This window comes from Mycteria americana, chromosome 8 (genome assembly GCF_035582795.1).
Source record: "Mycteria americana isolate JAX WOST 10 ecotype Jacksonville Zoo and Gardens chromosome 8, USCA_MyAme_1.0, whole genome shotgun sequence".
Classification (NCBI taxonomy): domain Eukaryota; kingdom Metazoa; phylum Chordata; class Aves; order Ciconiiformes; family Ciconiidae; genus Mycteria; species Mycteria americana.
In genome coordinates, this window is record NC_134372.1 from 2,836,077 (window position 1) to 2,858,558 (window position 22,482).

A 22,482-nucleotide genomic window follows, 5' to 3' on the forward strand; every position below is an offset into this window, starting at 1 on the left:
CAGCAATCCCACGCAGCCTCCCCGCGCCGGGGGAAGGCAGGGCAGCTTCGGGTGTCCGGCCCTTTCCCAGGGCAGCCCGATGGCAATGGAAACACCGATGCCCACGGGAACGTGCCCAGCACCTCATCCATCACGCAGCCCATCTCTCCACCTCGCTGCGCTCCTTCCTGCGCAGGGGGATGATTTGTTTTCACGTATACCTACACACAAAGCCTGTTTCAAGCTAGCCGCGGTGTCTTAGCAAAGAAGTTTCCAGAATACATCTTTTGTGAGGTTCAACACAAGGGTGAGCGCACTTACTACCAGCTCACGGGGACCCTACAAGGCAGCAGCCTGCACGGAGGGACTTCTTGCTGACTTTATTCGTGCCTTCCTAAAAAAACCCCAACAGCCTGTGAACTCGGTCCAGGGCACGAATCCAAGCCCTCTGTAGTGCTGAGCACTAAAAAAAAAAAACCAAAAACTTTGAAAGCGGATCTTTATGAATTCACATCCAAAAAAAAAAAAAAAAGCATGGAGAATGCGATCTGCCCGGCGTTAAGGCAGGGAAAAGCGGCTGGAAAGGCGCTGCGTTCGGAAGGGAACGCTTATTTGCCTGTATGTATAAGCGTATATACTGAAAGAGAGCCCAAACGCTGCTGCCCGTCGGTCCCCGGTCCCAGCGACCCGAGCCCGGTCCCGGTCCCGGTCCCGCCCCCGCCGGCGCGGCCCCGCTCCCCGCCGCCGCCCATCACCTGCCGCCGGTCCCCGCTCCGCTCCCTCCCCCGGCTCCGGCTCACCCTGGAGATGGTCAGCGGGGCACTGAAGTCTTTCCCGCCCACCAAGCGAAAACCCCACGGAGAAGGACCACGCAGGACCACCGAGTGGGACATAACGGCGGCGGGACGCTCCCTGCCCACGGGCGGTTGTGGCTGCGGCTCCCACTCGCGATCGGCGACCGAACCACTTCGCGCGGCTCCTAATCCCCGGGACGGGTCGGTCCCGCCTCCCCGCCACGCCCCGCCACGCGGGGCGTGGCGGGGAGGCGGGACCGACCCGTCCCGATCGTCGTGGGGGGGAGCTTTAGCAGGGATTTTCCCCTGGCCGTTGTCACCAGTGGGGTTGGGAGCGACCGCTGGCAGTAGGAAAGTGAAGCGTCTGCCTTTGGTGCGGTCGAAGCCTTCGCTTCCCGCGCCTTCCTCCTCTGGAGTGGAAGGAAAATGATGTAATAAGTCGGTAAACGTGAAGTCACGACCGTTGGATTCGCCACAAGCAGGATGATGGTCGTTTTAGTTAATGTTAGTAGTTAGCGGTACGTTCGTTAGTTTTAGTAGGCACGGAGGTGTTGGGTTGACGGTCGGACTAGACGATCCCAGAGGTCTTTTCCAACCTTAATGATTCTACGATTCTGTGTTGAAGGAGGAAAGAGAAAACGGCAAGAAAATAATCACGTTGGGTTTAAAGCACTTTGGGAATCACTTGGCCAATGCACCCCAGCACCACCCTGTCTTTGCAGGGGTCTCTGGGGCGGCATCGGGCATCGCAGAGCATCCCCGCTTCCCGAATCGGTGCCCATCACAGCACCCAGAAGATGTCCGCGCTGCAAAGGGCGTTTAAAGCGATGGCTTGTAGGCATGCAGCGGTAGCTCGGAGGTGGGATGGGTGGGCAGCACAGCTGCTCAGCGTCTCCCCCCCGAAAGCTGAAAGCAAAACTCCAAATGCCTGGGCTTGGGAAAACTCCCTCTCTTCCTGGAAAGGGCTGGGCTGGAATATCCCACTTCAAAAAAGGACCTAACAAAGGATTCATTGTTTGAAAAGTCCCATTTCATCAAGTTACCTTCTCGTGGCTCCGTTTCTGTGACTGTGATTTATGTGCTATTTGCTGTGCAGTCTTTTTGCACGCGTTCGCTCGCGACGCAGGAGGGTTTGTGTGACCGTCTCACCGCCGTGCCCGTGTTATCCGGGAGGCTTTGGTCCGGGACAGGGGTGGGAGCTGAGACTTTTAAACACGCTGCCGAGCTGTGCTGCAGCCTTGTGATTTAGCAACGCGAATACAGTGAGCGTTCTGCGTTACGAAGCCAAAACACAATAACCTTTGTTTGCTTTGCTAGAAAGGTGCCTCCAGAGGAGCAGTTCAGCTGCAGCTGGTACCAGCAGAGCTCTCACCCCTGCTCTTTGTTCCACGCGTGCGCGTGCCTCCACCGAGAGAGGCTATAAAAGCTGACTTTTGTCTGTGCAACTGGTGATGAATCATTCCTGTATGATATCACCGAGCCTGCAGAAGTCTGGGAGTAGGCTGGCCTGAGGTTTCCTTGCTTGCGTTAGAAAATCCACCCAGCCAAACACCGAAATTTGTCTTGCAGAGAGCTGGAGGACGAGTTTATGTCCCACCTCTCCTGCTCTCGCTGTTCGGTGACAAGGAGCACTGGCCCGGAGGGCTGAGCTAAAGACGTGCACAAATGCGGTGTGTTGGCGCTGGCATCTCCCTCTTCGGAGGGAAAAGAAAAAAGATCTTTTCTGTAAAAGAAATGAAGTTTGCTGGAAAATAGCAACAATAAAAACAGAGAAAATGAAAGGAGCAGAGAAAAAAATGGAGGCTGCAGCTCTGTGGAGTCGAACATTTTCCACTGGCGTTCATCAGGGCTTCATTACCGGGTGGTTTCTAAATTGCACTCGGGCTGTGAGTGGCAGGCTCTGCTGCGCAGCAAACCGCCGGGGTTTTCAAAGTAATTGCTGGCATAGGAAATAGATGATCAAAACACAGAAATCCCCACTATTAAAGTATTCATTTCAAAAGCTGATGGGAAAGCTGCTGGCTCCGAGGCACTTTCTCTTCAGGGCCTTTTGAATGCTCAGGCTGGGTTACCCCTCATGTAACTTATGGCTTGTCAAAACTTAACCCAAGTAAAATACAATTAGAATTAGCCAAATTGGTATAAACTTGTGGGTGTGCTTATTCCAAATGAGGCTACATTCCAAAATACATTAAACTGAGCTGAAGTAGAGGCAGTTTTACTCGGAATAAAAGTATCTGCAGTTGAATTGCTCCTGATGGAAAGCCTCCACATGCAGAGCAGCCCTCAGATTTCAGAACTGCATCAGGAATTCATTTGGCACCCCTCTATCAGCGATAGATGGTTTTTTCCCAGGATTTGGGGAGTAAGAACATTAGCTAAAGAACTCCACATTTCACAGGTGTCTCATTTTCCTCCAGTTGCTCGCACACCTTTCCGCACGTGCTTTCTTTGAGCAAAGCCAACACAATTTTGCAGCCTGCAGAGAACCCAGTCGCACTCTCACTTCAATCAACCGAAGTAGGCTCATAAATGTCTTTTTTTTTGTCTTTGATAACTTGAGAATTTTTAAATTGCATTTGAAGTCATTTCCCAAAACTAATTGGAGCTCCACTTCTGGAACAGAAATCAACAGAACCAACAGGAGATGGTATGAACCTTGCTGTGGGAGCAAGCCTTAACACCCAGCTAAAAGACAGTATCTCCAACATGCTCGTTCTTCTGCCGAGTGCTGAAACCCTACAGCGAGCTCTAACAAAGACCACACTTTATTCAAAAGAGAGGTCAAATGTGTTCATTAATTCAATCTCATCACTCCATTCACTTTATCTCCCCCCCCCCTCCCCAATATTTTCCTCGGTGTTTGTTTCCAGTATTTTTCCACCCCAAAGTCTTATCACCTCTTTGTTTCTTTTTTGAATATTCCATTCTGGCTCTCCTTTGCCGCTGGTGACACTCTCGGTTTCCTTCCTTTGTTATCACAGACTGACTGGGCAAACGACAGATATCCAGCTCCGTGTCCCATTTTGAATGAGCATTCAGGTTTTCCATTTGTCACCCTCCCAATGTCTAGCAGAGGTCCCGTGCTTATCTGGGAGGCCCGATATTGACCCCCCGATGCTCTTTTTGAACATCTGCCCACATGAGAGTGATTTCAAGCATTGTTACGGCTTGATAGTTCTTCTCCAGGTCAGGAGATTTTCTTGCTCTACAAATTGCCTTCTTCTGGACTATGGCTGTTTCTCCTTAGAGCGATTTCGGGAGGCTGAAGTTATGAGTCCTCTATAGTAGCAGGCTGGGTCTAGCGGAAGTAGAAATGAGATCCTCTGATATTTTCACATCAGTTTAAGGGTGGTAAGTTGATGTATGGGTTGTTACGAACATTTTCTTCAGTGTTTTCCTTCTTATTAGAAGTTAGTCATTCATAAATTGCTTGGTAGACACAATTTGATTATCAGTCAGTGATCAATTGCTGTCCTCTTTGCACTGCCCCCAGGCCCTTCATGAAAGATTTTATTTTTAGACTGTGAAAAAAAACCAACCTGATAAACCTTGTAACTTCAATAAATGACTACATTTGTCAGAGAGGTCTGCAAAAGGCTTGCTAAGCCAAAGCTTCTTTGTTTTTCAGAGTTTAAGGTAGAATTCAGCCACGCTACAGATGGATGGGGTTTTTTATGTGAGAGCCTAAAAATCTCTACCCGTACAACTCTGCTTGCTAGAGCAGGGGCATCTCTCTTGGCTGCATACAGGTCAACTCGACAAGTTGCTCAGCGTATCATCATGCACTTTCTGCTTTATTCCTGGCAGGCACCGCTTGGGTTTTGAAGTGGCTTCATGAGATTCATGTGGCACTTATGACTCCCCTAAACCAGCAGCATCTTCTTGTAGAACCACCAAATGTTTGAGGAGTCCCCAGCATGACTGCTGGCACCTCCGTTATCTAGTTATGCTGGCTACCTCTCCATTCCTAGCCGGAATACGTTTCACTGCACGATTAACTATTCATCGAGGATCTGTGACCTGTAGCTGGGAATGCGCTGGGAATTACAGTTTTTGCTCATCCATCAGTCATGCCTAATTTACCTTCTAGAAAGGGCACATTTGGAAACGCTAATCCAGTACATTGATGGAATGGCGTCTGAAGAAGATGGAGTTGACAGTCAGACATTTTTTGGCTGAAGACATAGATTAAAAGGGCATCTGAAGTGTGGGAAGGTGATTATTTGGTACTAGTACAAACGATTAAACTGCAAGAAGCTTTAGTAAGGGTTCATTCGGCAGGTCCCTACTTCATATAGAAAGCTCTTGAGAAAAGCATTAGCTGAACTTCTGTTGCATTCACATGCCTTTGGGTGAAGAGAGGTCTGTAATTCCTTTATATTACGAAGACACCTATCCTGCATAACGCAGAGATGACCTTTATCAATAGTCGCTTCTCAGCGCAGCCCAGGCGATGCCCGTTCCCCTCCCCTGGTCCTTCTCCTGCCACCTGAACCCTTGGACGTCCCCCCGAGCCGGACTGCGTGCCGGCGCTGGGCACGGCGCAGCTACAAGCGAGAGGGGACCCGGAGCAAGGCAGCCAAGTGGCGGAGGGGACTGGTGACGAACCAGCCCAAAGACTTCCTTTGCACACAAGAAAGTGCAACTCCCCCTATTGCTCATTGAAGTAGCAAACTCCAATATGATGAAAAGTTCATTTTGAAGTAACATTCATCAAGTTCAGAAATACTTCTTGCAGCTTATTTACCCAGACGTTCCAGATGGATGACCTCTCTGAAAGAGCTTTTATTGCACTGACGTCTAACGTAGCAAACGTAAAATCCCAAACTCCAGTTAATTTTATCACATGAGAATTTAAATACTTCTATCATTAAGGTAAGGAAAATATTTTTATAGCCCCCTGTTTCAACTCATGATGGTTACCCAAGGCATGAGATCTTTCCCTTTCAGTGTAGCTGCTGTTGGAAATATTTTAAACTAATGTACGTATATGTTTCATAGGATGCACTTTTTAATCCATAAAAGCATCCATATTTAATTTTTAAATGAAGGTGGGAATCTACGGTAGGTCCTTGGCTGCAGCGTGGAAAAACCAATAACGGCCCTTTGGACCATTTGTGAAGAGTTTAATACAGACCTTCGACGCTAACAGTAGCTTTAAGCACCAAACTAGATGTTACCTCGTGGGCTGGGTTTCACATTCAGCGGCTCATGCTTTGTGTTTGAAACTCATTTGTGGTGAATGTTCAGTTCTGTGTTCTAAGGCTGGTTGCTCCTCTTAGTATTTGTGATTGGAAGCGGTCCCTGGAAGTGATGCTGATCACAGGAATTCAAAATTCTTGTGGGAGTAAAGACTCCAAGCAATGTTTCGTGGCATTTGTGCGCTTTGCCCTCCCAGTAGTCAGCGTTTCTCAGAGTATAACCTCTTTTCCTTTCTTACATTCATCAGTAGTCCCTGACAGTTTCATCTTCATTTCCATTTCCATTGCCTAAATGAGTCCTTTCTGGTGCCTTCCTAACCCGATGGGATTCACATACAACAGATCCTTAAGGGTTTCAGTTTATTTCTTTACTTAATAGTTAAAAAAATCCAAAATATCCAAAAAACCAACATCCTGTGAAAACAGTTAATTTTGAAACTCCTTATTTGGATTGAGCCCAGGCAAATCTCAACCCTGTGGCAGATTTAACAGCAGGTTTCCAAAGGATTACTTAATTTATAGGCTTTGCAGGATCTCTCAGATCTGAGTTATTATTTTGGCTTTTGAAAGTTCCTTGGCGGATGCCCAAGTGTTGGGAGCTGTCATTCTGAATTCTATTGAATGCATTTGTTTGTCTAAATCATTTCTAAAAAGTTTATCTCGTGGATCTAAGCATCCCGCAGAGGAAAATCCAGCTGTGATAGAAATCATTAGGATAATGAAAGAAATTGCGTTGGTCCAGTAGAATTTCTTGTTCTGTAATCGCCTTCAGGTGGAGCAGACTGCTGCCTCCCAAGGCTTTCTAGCCTTGTAGGATTGCTGCGGAGAAAACTGTACGCAAGAAGTGTACTGTGCAAGCTCAGTTCTATCTTTCATTCTCTTAAACACCGTGCAGCAGATGCAGATTCACAGTAAGGACCAAGGTAAATCCTTTGTCTTTGTAAAATATATTCAGAGGGTAAAAAGCAGCAGGGCCCGACCCAACACGCAGTCTATTCTCATGTTCTGGCAAATATTAACGAGACAATTTTTACACGTTATTCTAATCCTTGCTCATCAGACCAGCCATTTACCAGAACGTCATAGGGCTGGGGTTTTGCAGCCCACTGAACAGCAAGGATAAATCCCTACCTCACAAGCACTGCAGACTAAACAGAAGATAAGAGCCGGCGGATGGATTTCCCAAGGGGGAACCTCAGGAAGCAATGACACAGCGCGGTCGGCTCGTGTCGGAGCACAGCAGCAGCCTGGTCTTGATGAAGGGCAGCTTCAAGGAAGGCTGTGGAGGAGAAGGACAAGGCAGCTCATCGGGGCGCATGGAAAGCTCACAAAATGTTCCATCGTACTGTTTACAAACAAAACACAGTCTTTTTATATTCACTGCTTCCTATCAGTTTTGCAGAAAAATGAATTGGCTCCGTGTTCACCCCGTTCTCAGTCCCACTTTCCATCTCAGGCGGCAGAGCAAACAGATGAGCAAATGCCTGTTAGCTCGGGTCTAATCTTACTCCCAGCCTCTGATCCCCAGACGGAGACTAACCCATGACAAGCCTGGCCAGCACGAAGCGGGCAGCTGGGGACCCTGCCGCTGCCGGGGCCGTCCCGCTGCCTGGCCACCGCCAGCGGCCGCACCGGAGGAGATGCTCGGTTCCTCTGCGTTTCACCCGTGAGGCTGCGAGCCTGGAATATATCGAGCAGATGTAAGGAGCTGGTCTGTTTGCTTTGGGGGTGCATGACCTCCTCCCGACGGCTTCAGCTGCTGCCCTGGTGCTGACAGCGAGGGCAGGATTAACCCCGGCTCTTCCTCTATGTGAGCTGTAACCTCTTCGCAGGCACGGCAACGTGGCCGATGAGCAGCAGTGGAGAAAATAAGAAGAAATATTGGCATAATATTGTAAGCAGAAGATGAGATTACAAGTGATCTGCTTTTTCTGTAAGGCTAATTGTTCCCATTATGGGATTAAACTGATTGATTTGCCGTCAGAAACGGTGCCTGGAAGAACAAAGTCAAAACCTCTGGTATAATGTGAGTCACTTCACCAAACAGCTAAACACTGAGCTTTTGTATTTTTTTCTTGTGAAATCATGACAGATGTCAGCTGTTGGTATATTCTGCAAACGAATTTGGTACATTTTTAGTATCATTATTTCATACAGTAGAAACCGAGCGATTGTACCTATTCAGCAGAGGAGGTCCCCAGCCGTTCTTTGGGATTTCAGCATTTATCACCCCAACTCTTGACTCCGTTGATAGCGATGCTTCCTTTTTTGGGTGCTGTACAGCTCCAGAATGCAGACAACTGGAGAAAATTAAGCTGAATGTTCCAAATTTATGCAGGTCAAGGAAAGTTTGCCTTTTATCGTTCAGAGATAAGTACAGCAAACTAACTGTTTTTGAAAGGCTGAGTTCCACAGATGCCGGGATTAAGCCTCAGTAATCACAAAGGTTTCTGTAGGTGGGTTTCACCGACGCGTCCCCATTCATTTCAGAATGTCCCAGAGCCTTACACTGATAGGGACAGAGAGACAAGCAGTACGCTAAAAAATGGGGGGGATAAGCCTTGTGGTACCTTATCCCTGTGCATTCTGCCAGAATTCAGTTAGCCCAGTTCGTCAGCTGCTCTCTCGCCCCGTGCTAAGGCGTTCACGCTGTGCCGAGGGTATGCGATACGCTGCCCAGGGAGAATCTGGAGTGAGCGGTCCTCATCCAGAGTAAAAGGCTGCGCGCCGCAAAGTATAAACTGCATTCATGGCGAGGGCAAAGCCACGCCGATAAAATTGCTGAGGGCATGAGAACAGGATGTCAGGCACACACTTAGCTCAGTACTTCGCGTAGATGCTTTCTCCCTCCACGCAGGCTGTTCTTCACCGCTTACAGGACTTTTGCAGAAGTTATCGATGGAGGCACCAGCATCTTCACACCACGGGTGAAAACCACTAATACACAGTCGCAACATCACTTCTTATTGCCTTGGGGGAACTGAAGGAAACATCCCCTAGAATTAAATGGAAAATGCAGCGCATATTTGGTGGTGTTTATCCTGGATGCAAGAGGCATGTTTAACAATTTGAACTCTCCCAATTTCCTGAGTTCATCGGATTGCTGGAGGAGGGTTTCCAAAAATCTTTTGAAAAATATTTTGCTTGAACTTTGAGGTGAAATGCTATGAGATGCTCAAGCTAGACACAAGAATAAGCATTCACCATCCATGAGCATTAAATGAAGAAACTCAGTAACAATAACACCAAATGAAGAAGCTCCCAACTGATGTCATGGGCTTCAGCTCAGCCCTCATTTTTTGGTTACTGTAAAGAGACAAATGGACTAAGCCTCCCAGGGCCAGGGCCAGGGCCTGCAGGCCAGAATTAAGATGCTTTGGTGTCCAAATCCTGCCATTTCTGGGAGTGAATCTCCTGGGCACCAAGTGAGACCAAAAGCAGGCAAATAACATGCAAATATGATTTCCAAGATCGCCATAACAATTCAAGATTGATCTTCTGAATTAGTATGTCTCTTGTCTTATTTCTCTTTTCATATTCCCTAAGTTCGCATTTGTGCACCCAGATTACACAAATGTAAGAGCACAAATTCAGAAACCCTGAATACAGGCAGTAACTTTACCGAGTAGGCAAAAAATAAAAGTAATTGCCAATATTTGTATTCTAGCACATAAGCAGGGATTCATAAATGCTTGCAGGAATGTAACATATCAACCTCCTTAAACAGCCGTATCCTGTTTCTTTTGTTTCCTTCTCTGCTTTTGCAGTGACTGTTGCTACAACACCATCCATCACTGCTCCTTTTATCTGTCAGGCCCTACAGCCGCCCGCCTACAGCTCCGTACCTGCTCCCTCAGGTCTGAGCTGTCTGGATTTCCCCCGACTTTGTCGTTCTGGATGCCCATCCTTTTCAGCCGGAGCCGTGTGGGCGATGAAGTTATCCCCTCCGGTTCTGCAGCACCCTTCCCGTACCTGCTTGGCTGGTTGCATGAATAGGTTTCAGTCAAACAAGATTAGTTTTAACAGGTTTCGTCGTCGGGCATTCTTACTAGGGACTGAAATGACGGTTAAGATGGGCATGGTCTAGGCTGAGACCGAGAACGCAATGACTGCAGTCAGAGGACAACGCACATGGACGTCCCTGTTCAGAGAAGGCCAAGCACATCTTTGTCCATCCCTTTCCTCTGGTATCGTTAGGTTCTTGACACATAATTACGTGGCTAATAAGCTGCAGGCTCCTGCCACTGACGATGCTCCTCTGATCTCTTCAGAGCATTGTGCTAGGTTACCTTCTGGAGCGTATTCCTTGAAGAACCTACTTCTGCACAAATGGTAATTTCATTTTCTTTTTCCCTTCATTCCAAGCATGCGGTTACTTGGACATGGAAAAGCTGAGCCTGAAACAAACGTTTAAAATATTTTGAAGGATTTGTCATTACTCAGAGAAATAGGTCTGACATTTACTGGAGCGCAAGGAAGCGGAGAGAAAGAAACGTGTTACTCCGAAACTGCATCGGCCAGGCCAAAGTTCTGCCTGCGGCTGCATCTGGGCAACTCATTTAGGTTGAGAGAGCTGCGTAGCATGATTTGGAGTAGAATTTGCCCCCAGAGTTTAAACAAAATAAACAATATTTAAGAACCTGCAAGGCTGTTAGGTGATATTGTACAAAAACGTGTCTAACAGCATTGAAAACGTTGATCCAATATTCAGTGACGCCAACAGAAAAGCTCCCACCAGTGACGGTGGGAATGTCATTTCACCGAGCAGCTTGGCCGTTATCCCGAGGGTTTAGTGGGCATTAGGATAATCAGCGATTCCACCTAATACAGAGTCGGATCTCGCTATTTCTTTTTTAACACGTGCAGCTCCTCATGTTTCTCAGCCTTCCTCTGGCTTTCTTAGGAAAGGTTATGACCTGACTGAGGACTAAAAATATCTCATGTTCTGAAAAAATAACAAAAACCACTTACAATTTAAGGAACATGGAAAGCAAACGTTACGAACATTTGAAGTATTTGTCTGCTTTCAAGCACAGTATTGCATTACGGTAATGAACCAATATCTGAACTTTAATTTATTATTAGGAAAACACCTCCCATCTGCCTCTCTGACTGAGGCATTTGAGGGCCTTTTGCAAACCTCATCTCCAAATTTGTCCTCGCAGACAGGATGAATAACGTTTCTAACAAATGAGTGAGACGGTGGCATCAAATGGTTAAATAGCCAGTTCCAAGACAAACAGGCAGCTCAGGCTAGAAGAGATTGTACTCGATCTTCTAATTCACTCTCCTGCGGTTTAAGCAAAAGGTGGATGTGTCTCAAAAACCCACGCAGGACTGAGGGTCCTCTTCTGTCCCATCGTTTGCCCCGAGGTCCCATCTGGATACACCAACAGGTAGCAGGAGAAGCTAGGGGTATTCCACCAAATGATTGCATCTTTTGAAGATATCATACAAAATAACACTTGGTTGCCAAAGAATATGGTATTTTTATGGATGTTTAGGAATGCAAGGTGAGGTGTCACAAGATCAAACAAATCCTAGCAATTCTGGGGGCTCATAAAATGTGCAGGAAGGATGAATGGTTCAGCCTTTTTAATTCCTCTGTGCCTCTTTGAAGATTTAATATGGTTTTTTGGTTGGCTTGAAACCTTCATGGTGCTCTAAAGCTCGTTATTTTTTCTCAGCAGCAGTAACGTCGATCTGTTGATGGTTCTGCTGAGCGTGGCCAGCAGCTGCTCTCGGGCCGGCTGCCGCTGCCGCGCGGCCGCACAGCACCGTGGCATTGCCTCTGCTCGCCTGCTTTCAGGAAAAACTCGTCAAGCCCAAGCCCCGTCGTTTTTCTTGAGTTCACCCCAAGAAGCGTTCACTGCTTCTTTCAATATCTTAATTTCAGCACTACTTTTACAGCGATCAGTGTCACTGCCGGGGGAGAGAGAATACAAATACTTGGCGCAGGTCGATATTTACTTTTCTGTTTTCATGGATGCGGAGTCGATTGTGCCTGTTCGGAATGTCTCGGGAGAAGCATGAATAGTTTAAACATGTGTTCAAGGAAGCTTTTTTAGTTTATGGATCCCCAGGTATTTTCCCAAGTTGTGTTTTTGTAGAATTTCTTGAATAGGTGTACTATTGTTCTTCTAAAAGAGACTGAAAAAATAATTCTGGACAGAAGAAGTATTCCTTAGACCATACTTTGCAAAGGAAGTAAATTGCTGAGTTAGTGCTAGGGACAGCCCAGCACGGCTGCAGCCCCTCGCCCGCCTTCCCGGGGGCTCCCGCGCCTGGCCCCTCCACCCGGCTCCCATGGGAGACCCAGCCCGGCCACGCCACGGCCACGGGCAGCATCCCTCCAGGACAGCACGGCCAACCTCTTCACGCCTTTCAAGTATGTGTCAAGTGAGTATTTCTCAAATCCTCTTCACCAGAGGTCAATGTAACCTTCTGGGGGAAATAAAAATTCATCGGATTTCTCGTGTAGCGTTGGCGCAATGGTTTTAATTTACAGCCAAATAAAGAGGTTACTTTGGGGGTTGTGTTTTTCCCCCTGTTTCATTTGTATGTAGAAACACGTGTGGATGGGTTTGGATAGGTTTTGGCAGCAGTTTCGCAGATTGCTTTGGGATGTCTCCAGTGGTCGGTGGCCCAAAGGTGGCGAAGCAGCGGCGTGAGGAACGGGGAGCACTGCGGGACGGGTGCTGGGCGATGCACCCTGCCCGGGAGCGGCTGCTCCTGGCCCTGCTCCGCTCGTCCCCAGTGGATGCTCATCGCAAAGGCTTGATTAGAGAAAGATTTTACAGTTACACAGTTGTTTTGTGTTGGCAAACTCAGTCCAGGAGTGTAGCGCAGATGCAGCTGTGGGAACCCAGGCCACGGGTTTTGTATGTGCTACAAGCTTTGCCCACACTCGCCTTTCAGAAACGCACTCGTTAGCATATGCTGGCCAACCCGCACTAACGAAACACCCTGAAGAATCACAGGGCACGTGAAGCTGGACTGGACCTCCGGAGGTCATCGGACCTGAGCTCTGGCTCCAAGCAGGGCCAGCCCTGTAGTTAGATCCCCTTTCCGAGACAGACGGGGTCTGACGAGCTGAAGAAGGAGAGGTGTGTAGTGCTCTTGAAATGCCACAGAAACCTCCAGCATCTTGATGGTTCCTAAACTAAAGCTGGGATGGAGCAGGCACGGAGCTGAGTTCAACAGCAGAGAGGTTTCTCTGCATCTCACGGTCACTGAGCATCAACTGCTGATGACTCATTTGGAAATGATTTGTTGGCAGCGTGTCCCCATCCAGCACGCCGCCTCCATCCACTATTCCTGCAGACCCCCGCGTGCACACGCCGTTCCCGTGCTGTCGGGCAGGGATGAAATCCAGCTGACAACAGTAGATACCAGGGAAAAAAGTCCCTAAGAGTTTCTGATCCTGTAAGGGATTTGACAAAGGAAATAGTGGAAGTCCCTTTGCTGAACGTGGCAAAAAAAGTTTGGACAGTGCTGTCAGGAAAATATTCTTCACTGAATGAGTGAGGCAGCTTATTAGGTCTTTTCTCTATTTCTGTGACTATGAAGACAGAATTAATGAGTAAGAGGCCGTTACGGCCGGTGTCCAACTGAATAGTTACAACATGCTTAGGGAAGCACACTTTTTCTTTCCTTTTGGACAATCAAACGTGGTATTTTTAGTCCCGGACAGAGCTTTCTCCTCTGTAATGATGTAAGGTTCCTGTTAGCTCATCAGATTGGGTTGCCCACTGTGAAAAGCTAAAAAGAGACAAAATTGCATGCCCCATTAGGTCTGAGCATCAGCTCGAGGCGGGACGACGGGGAAAGGCTTTCTGCTGCGGAATCGCACCCAAGCGGCAGAGCAGGCAGGACGCAGAAGCCCAAACAAACCGCAAAGCCTGATTCTGGTTTGAACTGAACTCTCGTTAATTTATCTCCATTTATGGAGTTATTTTATGTCAGACGGAATATTATGCTACTTTATGGCTGCTTCATTTGAGACAAAATATGTGATGACCTAAACAAATACCAAAATCCACAAATTATACCCAGGTGGCAAATTCATTGTTCATGTTTTTAAAAGCCTTTTTTCTATAATCCTCCTCGTGGGCGGCTAATCGGCGAGGCTGGATCTCTGGCTGGTGTCAGTCTGCGTAGCTGTGTCCAAGCGCGTTCATCTCTGCTGCTTTATGCCAGCTAACAGTTTGCCTCATGTATTTTCATGTTCTTACACTGAGAAAACTCTTAACTTAGTTGCGATGCAGAAAAAACAGGGCTTAACAAAGCTGGAATGGTTGTTGTAAGTGGTAAAGAAATACTTTAATTTTGTAAGGGTGTTGGTTTGCAAGAAGGGCAAGGAGGCTGTCCGGGTCGGAGCCGGCTGGGGGCACAGCAGTCGCCGGTGGCTTTTTGGTGGCCACCAAAGCCAGACCTTTTGGTGGCCACCAGAGCTTTCAAGCTGCGGCGGCCCCGGTCCTGCAGCTGCTGAGCAGAGCCTCCTCCGAGGCTGGAGCGGACCCAGCCCCTCGCGTCTCCCCCCTGCCGCGTCCCAGCATCTCGCTGCTTTGGACAGGGCTGCTCTGTAGCTGGAGGTCTCTGCTTCTCCCGGGGTTGTGTAACTCCGCCATAAAGCGTTCTCAGGAGGGGATTTTTTCTGTCTCCTGTTTTTTCCTCTCGTAGGCGGTCGGATCACATTCACCTAAAGCTTTCTATGCAAGAAACTAAAGTAATTTCCTTTAAACGTTCATTTGAGGCTTGTTAGTTTACAAAGAAATCTGTTTCTCTTCCATCGCCCTTCCCAGGCACTTCCTCTGCGTTCCTGGCCTGCGTGTCAGTAGGAAACGCAGGTGCCTTAACCTTCGGCTGCTGGCACCCGTCGCCGTGGGAGAACAAAAGTGCGAGGCTGCGTGCCTCGAATCCTCAGCCTGATGATTTCCTAAATCCTTCCAGCGTGGCAGTTTTGCAGCTCCTACTGACAGATCCTCAGCACTCTTAAAAAAAAGTTTTCCTAGAGATCTATAAAATACATAGGGTCACCTCCTCACGGGCTGTGAGTCAGCATAGCCTCGGGGACTTGAATGAACGGCTGCTGTGCCCTGTCCTGCGTGGGGACGCTTCCATGGGGCTGTGGATAAAACTCGGGTTCTCCTTGTCGGACGCGTGGTCCCTCCTCGGCGGACCCCCTCCCCGCAAGCAAGAGGAGACTTGAGGCAGACAGACACGAGTTCCAGGTGACACGTCATGCATAGATGCTCGGAAATGATTTCTGGGTGTAGAAAAGGCCTTTCTGGCCCATTGGAGGTGCCTGAGAGGGAAGTTTCTGAGTGAGGCTGGAGCCTAAATGGGATTTACTTTTGCCGAATGCACTCAGGGGCCCCTAAACATTTCGCGTGTTGGCTCCGATCCAACCCACGTGAGCCCTCCCGTCAATGTGGCTTTTCGGAGCAGGCCAGAAGAAGGAATGGATTGCTTGTGATATTTGCCAGGCATTTGCTTTATAGTCACTGAAGACGAAACGTATTTGGTTTCTAATGAAAGAGGGATGTTTCTAAACATAATGAAGTTCTAGCCTTTGTTTTGCTTCTCCTAGCCCAGCATTATGTGACATATAAAACCGCCCCATTTGTTTTCCATTGCCTGTAAGGAAATTCCCCCGTAAGACCACCACTGAGCAGGTACTATGGAGGAGGCCAGCCCTGCTCCCACAGTCCCGTCCCCCGGGCTCAGCCGGACCCCCGGCCCCACCTCGCCTCGCCGCAGAGTGTTAACCACTGGGTGACGCTGGGCACCTTCGTGCACGCCTGCCCCGTGCAAACAGTGCACGCTTCCTAGCGTGGTGTAGCCCATACAGGCACAAGACCCATCTCTATCATGAACGTGTCACTGTTATGCCACAGCACATGCTTAATCCTAATTTCTGCTGGCCTTTTATGCCCCGTACTCCATCCTGCAGTATGGCTGGACCAGTAAATGCATTTAATAGTTTTGAGTCAGTGCAAATGCATACGCTTTGCTGAGAGCGCTGCTCTGTCTCTTCCAGAAGCAAAACGCACCTGTGTCATAAAACGTGATCGTAGTGAATAAAATCATATGGTGGGTGTGAGTAGGATATTGTGGTTTTGGCCTTTTCGGGTAAGGAGAAGTTTCTGTGGCAATAGTTACTATTTCTATAGCATCGTCCGTCTGCGGGTCCGACGGCGGAGCTGTAGGGAGTGCTTTGGCACCAGGGCAGCTCTGTGGCTCCTGGCTGGTGGCTCTGCCAAGCCCCCGGGTATGTCCCTTTGAGCTGGCCCTGGCTCCGCTCCGTCCTCCTGCCCTCTTGCAACTGCGGGTGGGGGTAGAACCAGCCAGCACGGCCTGGCACCGGGTAGGATCTGGTGCGTCCCCCTTCCTGGTATTGCCAGGGTTAACGGACGGAGGCTGGAAATCTTGCAGTGAGATGGAGAGAAGGAAGAGCTTTTTTTTCAGGTTGCAAAGCTGAGACGTGCAGAAATGAAGTGACCTTACAGAGGCCTTTGGGAACAAAAGCACAGTCCGTGTCTTTCAAATTGCAATCCCACGAACTCGTACAAACCCATCCTTTCTGCTCCCCTCCGGCTGGCTGGAGGTGCACCGCGCTCGCTCGGGGAGCCGGCACCGCTCCGGCAGGAGCAGCGGCGTGGGAGCAGCGGGCAGCAGAAGCCAGCCCGGGGCTGTCACGCCTGGAGGGGCCCGCGGCTCCTCTCCCCTGGCACTCGCTGCTCTCCCAGTGGGTATTTCGAAAGCACGTGGAGAATCAAGCACGCCGCGATGGATGCTTTCCACGTGAAGTTTGCTTGCCAGAGCTTAGGGGCTGCGCTGGGTCTTCATTTCCTTCGGTGTCTGGAAGTCACGTTAGGAGCACCTGCTTCTCTTCACGGACGATAACTAACACACAGCCCTATATTTCTTCTGCATTTAATGAAGGAATTACTCCCTAAAGGACTCAGTACAAAATTCCTGTGTTGTTAAAGATGTGCCAACATTTCCTTCGCAAATCTTTGGTTCCCACCAAAGTTAGTGGAAAGTCGTCTTTTAACTTGCTGTGGCTGGGCTGGGGCCCTAAACGGAGTTCACTTCAGGATAACCCCGAGGAAACCTGTTGTTTTCTAAATGTGGAAGAAATCATATATTTCACTTGCTGTGATTGCCAAGGAAAAAAATATAAGGATTTTTTTTTTTTAGCTTTAGGCTTTTCGTTTTTATGCTCTAGGACCAGGTGCTCACGAGTGCACGTATGCTGATCTACACCACTGGTGTAATGATAGCATTAATAACAACGTGACCAGAAAAATAATTTGATCCTGCTAAGAAAATATGTTCCCACAACTCTTAGTGTGTCTTGTGTACCTTGTGTATCTTGAGTTGAACTCAGCCGATCTTGATTAATTTGAGTTTGACTACTGAATATACTGTTGTAATTGGATTCAGGGCAGCAGTAATGCTCTATAGAATCTGGGTTTCTAATTAATTCAAGTAAATGTTTCATTAAAGTGAATGGATCTTCTGCTTGGATGTATCGGCTCTTCCTTATCACAGTGCTTAGTGAAGGAGAATATATAGCTGCTGAAATCCAACATACGTTTGCAGTTAGTGCCACAGATAACCTCTCATGAACGTGAGCTCACAGAATCACAGAATCGTATCGGTTGGAAAAGACCTTTAAGATCATCGAGTCCAACCGTAAACCTAACACTACCAAGACCACCACTACACCGTGTCCCTAAAATTTTTCAGGGATTCAGGGATTTTTCAGATTTTTCAGGATACTCTCTCTGCAATCAGTTTATAAACCAGCTAATTTATAAATCAGCTTTTTAGTAATCAGAGGGCAAACCTTTGGATGAGGGACACCTAACGAATGTCAGCTTCTGCTGTGCTGAGCATCAGCCAATTCCCCACGGAAAGAAACCCAACCTCCCTTCAGACTTGCCCATTTCAGAACAACAAAAGTAACCCATTCTCCCTGAATTATTAAAATGACAGAGGGGGACAGCCCTGATGGACTGCTGAGTATCTGCGTGGCCCGGGCTGGCACTCAGCGCAGCCCCGGGTACTGCAGGCTGGGACCCGAGAGCGTCTGCTCCGGTCCTGGCTCTGCTGCTGCGGGAGCTGCCCAAGCCCCGCACTCCCCCGGTCCTGCGGTAAACCAGGGAAACCTCTCCGGCTTCTGCTGGAAAACACCTGGAGATCCACAGAGAGGGAAGGACATCTGAGACTGCTGCTATTGCTCTGGGCATAAAACCCCTCCGAAATGGCCTCTTTCTTTTGGAGTCTGCCTCCCCCCCTGGATAAAGCGCAGTATTCTGGATTATTAGCTCATTTAGAAACTCCAAAAGGCGCTATGCTTCAGAGAAGTTTTAAAATAAATTGGATTTTATTTCATTTTTAAAATAGGCTCCGAGGTTCATAAGGATTTGCTCTTTATTTATTCCTTGAGCCCAACCTACAATTTTTTGCCCTTTCTCTATGTGACGGTAGCCAAAAAAGCCATTACAAATCTCAGACGGCAGCGTTTGTGAGCCAGCGTCTGCTTTTACAGCAGAAGGCAAGCTAGGGTTACCATTGGGGTTGTTTATATGGAATCACGTTAATTAATTGCTGAAGATACGCTTTGGGTTTACATCACTTCATTGTTATTGGGCTGTGCTCATCCTGGCTAAACACAGTTTATTTTCAGCTGCTGCCCTCTCCTTCCCTTCCAGCTGTTCGCATCGCTGTGCCCCGGCATGAAATACATGGAGGCGTTTTAGCCCGAAATTCCTGTCACCACCTTCACGGTGGTTGCAGCTGTGAGTCCTGGCTTGGGAGATCAACTCCAAGAGGCTGGAGCCAGCGGAGCCAGCCAGGGCTGCCCGAAGCCCGGGGAGCGGCGTGGGGAGCAGCTCCGCTGCTGCCCTTCCCTACGGCTGGGCAGTGCCGCTTGAATTAGCCGCTCGCACACCTACTGTAAGCAGCTCGCTCAGACTCTCTGCTTGCTTTAAAGTCTGGAAAGCACCTCTGCAAACGGAGCTTTGCCGGTTTATCTCAGCTAAGCTTCTGGCCTCACGCGCTGCTTGACTCGTTGCTAATTGTTTATTTGGGGAAATCAGTGGTGGTTCTTAAATGTGGATTTTTACTGGCAAAGACAGCACAGGAGTCTGGATTCTCGACTGTACCCATTTTACCCAGAAACTCGGACGTGACAGAGAGGGCAGGCCTGGCCAGGCACCACGATCAGCGAGGATGTCCGTTTGCATGGAGAACAAGCGGGTGTCTACAAGGAGCCCGCTGCGTGCACCAACGGGGACGGGACGGGACGGGCTGGGGAAGGCAGAGGTGCAGCCGGCCCCAGCTGCTTGCCATGAGAGAGCGGGGAAACGTGCCCTCCCTCGTCACCGCTGCCCTCCAGGGTTAGCATCCGTTGTCCGAATGGCGTTTGGTTCCCGGCTCCGCTGCAAACAGTCCCTTCTACAAAGAGCTCCGCGTAGCCGGGCTGCTCTGTGTTGTGCCGAGCGCAGGGTGGTGGTGCAGGAGCTGGGCCAGACCACAGCCCTTTGCCTTGCCTCCTCCTCCTCCTCCCTCTCCCTGTGGGACACAGGGCTTCCTCCTCCTCCTCTTCCTCCTCTTCCGCATCCTCATCCTCATCCTCATCCTCATCCCCATCCTCTGCAGGAGCAGGGCAAGGGCTCCCCTGCCTCAGCTCCGCACCCTGGTGATTCCCAGCGGCTCTCCTTGGGGCTGCTCCCTGCTTCGTTTTCCAAACGTCTCTTTAATCACGTCGGGAGGATTTAGAGAGGCAGAAATGCACTCCGCTCTCCCTCCAGACTCAACACCACACAGAATTAGGAGCGCTGGGTCCATATTTCTGGTCTCCGAGGTGGACAGCAGATGTGAGCAGGGACTGCAAGCTCTCCTGATAATTTAGCGTAATAATGGTGTTAGCAAGGGCCAAATTGCTAACTTGATTGTGAAGGAAACTAATTATCCTGCCAGAGCATTGCCACGAATAGTTTAAGACCAATGAAAACAGACTGGCCCGGAATGAAATCCACTCATTGTATCAAAATGACCGTAACATCTTTTGCACATCTATTGCCAAGTATGTTGGCTTTTGGGTTATTTGACAAAATACGGCCTCAGCTGCTCTCTGCTGTTTGGCACGGTGTCAGGAGACCATGGAAAACAGGGAACCCTGTTCCACAGGGTTTCAGAAAGGAGGTGAAAAAAAGGAAAAGAAAGTCAACAGAAGGTATTTTTTACAGTAATGACTTATTACGCAAGCAAGCAATTTGATCGATTTTGTGTGATTTTTATTTCCTGGCTACAAAGAGGGGATTTTTTTGTGGGGGAGGGTGCTCATAAAGCCTCTCTGCTATTTATCCCTTTGACCTCTGCATTACCCCAGCCGTGGCCGGGATGACAGATGTACATCCATGCGCTCGCAGTAGTGAGGTTAAAAGGAAAAGTGACTCATCCAGTATGAAACCCCCCAGAAAAAAACCAAATCCCTTCGGATGGAGAGAGGTGTTAGACCAGCAGCTTAATTTTGGCCACTCGCTGCCTTCTTGCCGGACTGACTTACGGGTTAGTACTGTGCGACCACGGCTGCTTTGGGGTAGACCTTCTGGACTAACTCCTTAGAAGCACGGGCGCTCGGGAGGGGGGTTTGTCTGGCTGTAGGTGTTGGCATCCGCACGTAGGTCACCCAGGAAACAGCCTTTCTCCAGTGTAAGGGGGGAACAGAAAAATCCTCCAGCCTTGAGTGCCCTTATCAAAAGGCAATGCAGTAGGAGCTGTCCCGGCTTCTGCCAAGGGCAGGCAGCCTGTTTATCAGAGCTGGAGAAGACACAAAGCTAAAAGAGGCTGCAAACTCATTAAAGAGAAACGTCTGAAATAATAAGTTAAGACCCAGCTCAGTGGGGACACGTACCAAGTACAGAAACTGCATAGCTGCAAAGCGAGGAACAACCAGTCGCTTCTGCTGAGAATAGGTGGGAGGCAAAGAAATCACCGGCCCCAGGCGAGTCCCGCGGGGACGCACAGCACCGTGCCGGAGCACACGCAGGAGAGCTTTCTGCGAGACGAATGAAGGGACCCTTCTGCCGGTCCTGCTGCCGGATGGGTCCCAGCCGGCGCGGCTGTGCATGGTGCACGCTGGTCCTTTTCTGGAGCAGAGCCATGAAGTCAATGACCCTTCTTCGACAATTCCGCTTTTGGGCATGCTGAGTGTGATCTCGCAGTGTTGGTGGGTTGCAACCGAGGTTCGAAATCAGACTTTTCTCCCCTTGTGCTTTTGGTTTTAAAAAAATCTGCCTTTATTTAAGGAGCAAAAGTGGCATTTGCAGATCTCTGTGTGTAAACCAGGGTTTTACTACAACCACCCTGAGGACAGCTTCATGCTGTGGGTCACAGGCCTGTGCTGGGGATGTGTCACGTAATAACCCATCCGCAAAGGCTCCCATGGCGGGGGGAGCAGCTTGAACCACACACCTATCCCAAGGTAGGTATTGGGAGAACTTTTGATGCTGGTAATCAACTGACTGGAAACAGAGCTGTAACGACAGAGCTGACCCCCATCACTGGGATCTGGTTTATGCCCTTTAACTCCATTGCTTTCAGTGCTCTTCCCCCTCTGAGCTGCACTGATGTCTGGCAGTTCTCAGCTGCCTTAGCAGGCTGGGGTGACTTTGGGCTGCGGTATCAACAAGAGAAGCTGCACCGGCTCTGCCTGTCTGCCTCGGCTTCGTGTCTGGACGTTACCACCAGCATGCTGGATTTCTCTCAAGCTGAGCCTCTACTGTGTTGCTCTGTTTGCTCCAGCACTTTCAGAAGTACTCGCCTGCCCACGTGCTTGGATCCCCTTGGCGGTCACGGGGCCCTCCGTCTCCCAGCAGAGGGGAAATTGCATGATCGTATGGAAAATACCAATAATGTTGTTGAGTTTTGTTGCCGTGGGAATGGGAGCTCAAACCAGAAATACAGCACATCAGATGGCGGAAGGCTGCCTGTTGTGGAGGATGCCCAGAGTTCTGTCTTTGAACAATGACATAGCAAAAGAATGAGACACGAAAGGCCAAGAGCTGCTCTGTGGGTTAGTCTTCCATTTCTTTTGACCTTTAACTATAAATTGTCCCTCTTATGACTGTCTCATAATATAATCTTATATTGTACGTGATTTTTCATGCACTTGCATTAATAAATGAGACTGTATTCCCCCTTTCCTCTCTTTGTGTGACTTTCTGAAAGTAAAATACTTCATCCAGAAATGAAAGACTCTATTCACCTTCAGCCCACATAAATATCTTCTGTTCACATACAAATGCATGAGACCTTCTGCAGTCTGTACCCAGATGTTCGACGTAACGGCTTTTCATCTTTCAGTCTTATCACTAGGTTGCTTTTATTTAGGAACGAGTAGGATTCAAAGAAGAGCTGAACACTTCTGTGGTTAGTGAGCACATCTGCAGCTATAAAAACGCCAGGCCACGGAGGAGTGGGAAGGT

General features: G+C 48.8%; 1 protein-coding gene across 1 annotated transcript in view; it reads right to left on the bottom strand.

Annotated features, from left to right (window-relative positions):
• PDLIM4 (PDZ and LIM domain 4) overlaps nt 1-983 on the bottom strand; it is a 54,646-nt gene extending 53,663 nt beyond the window's left edge. Inside the window, exon 1 of the mRNA XM_075509484.1 lies at nt 780-983. Coding sequence (XP_075365599.1) covers nt 780-872 — 93 coding nt within the window. The 5' untranslated portion in view covers nt 873-983. The remainder of the gene's footprint in view (nt 1-779) is intronic.
• Between the last annotated feature and the right edge of the window lie 21,499 nt (nt 984-22,482).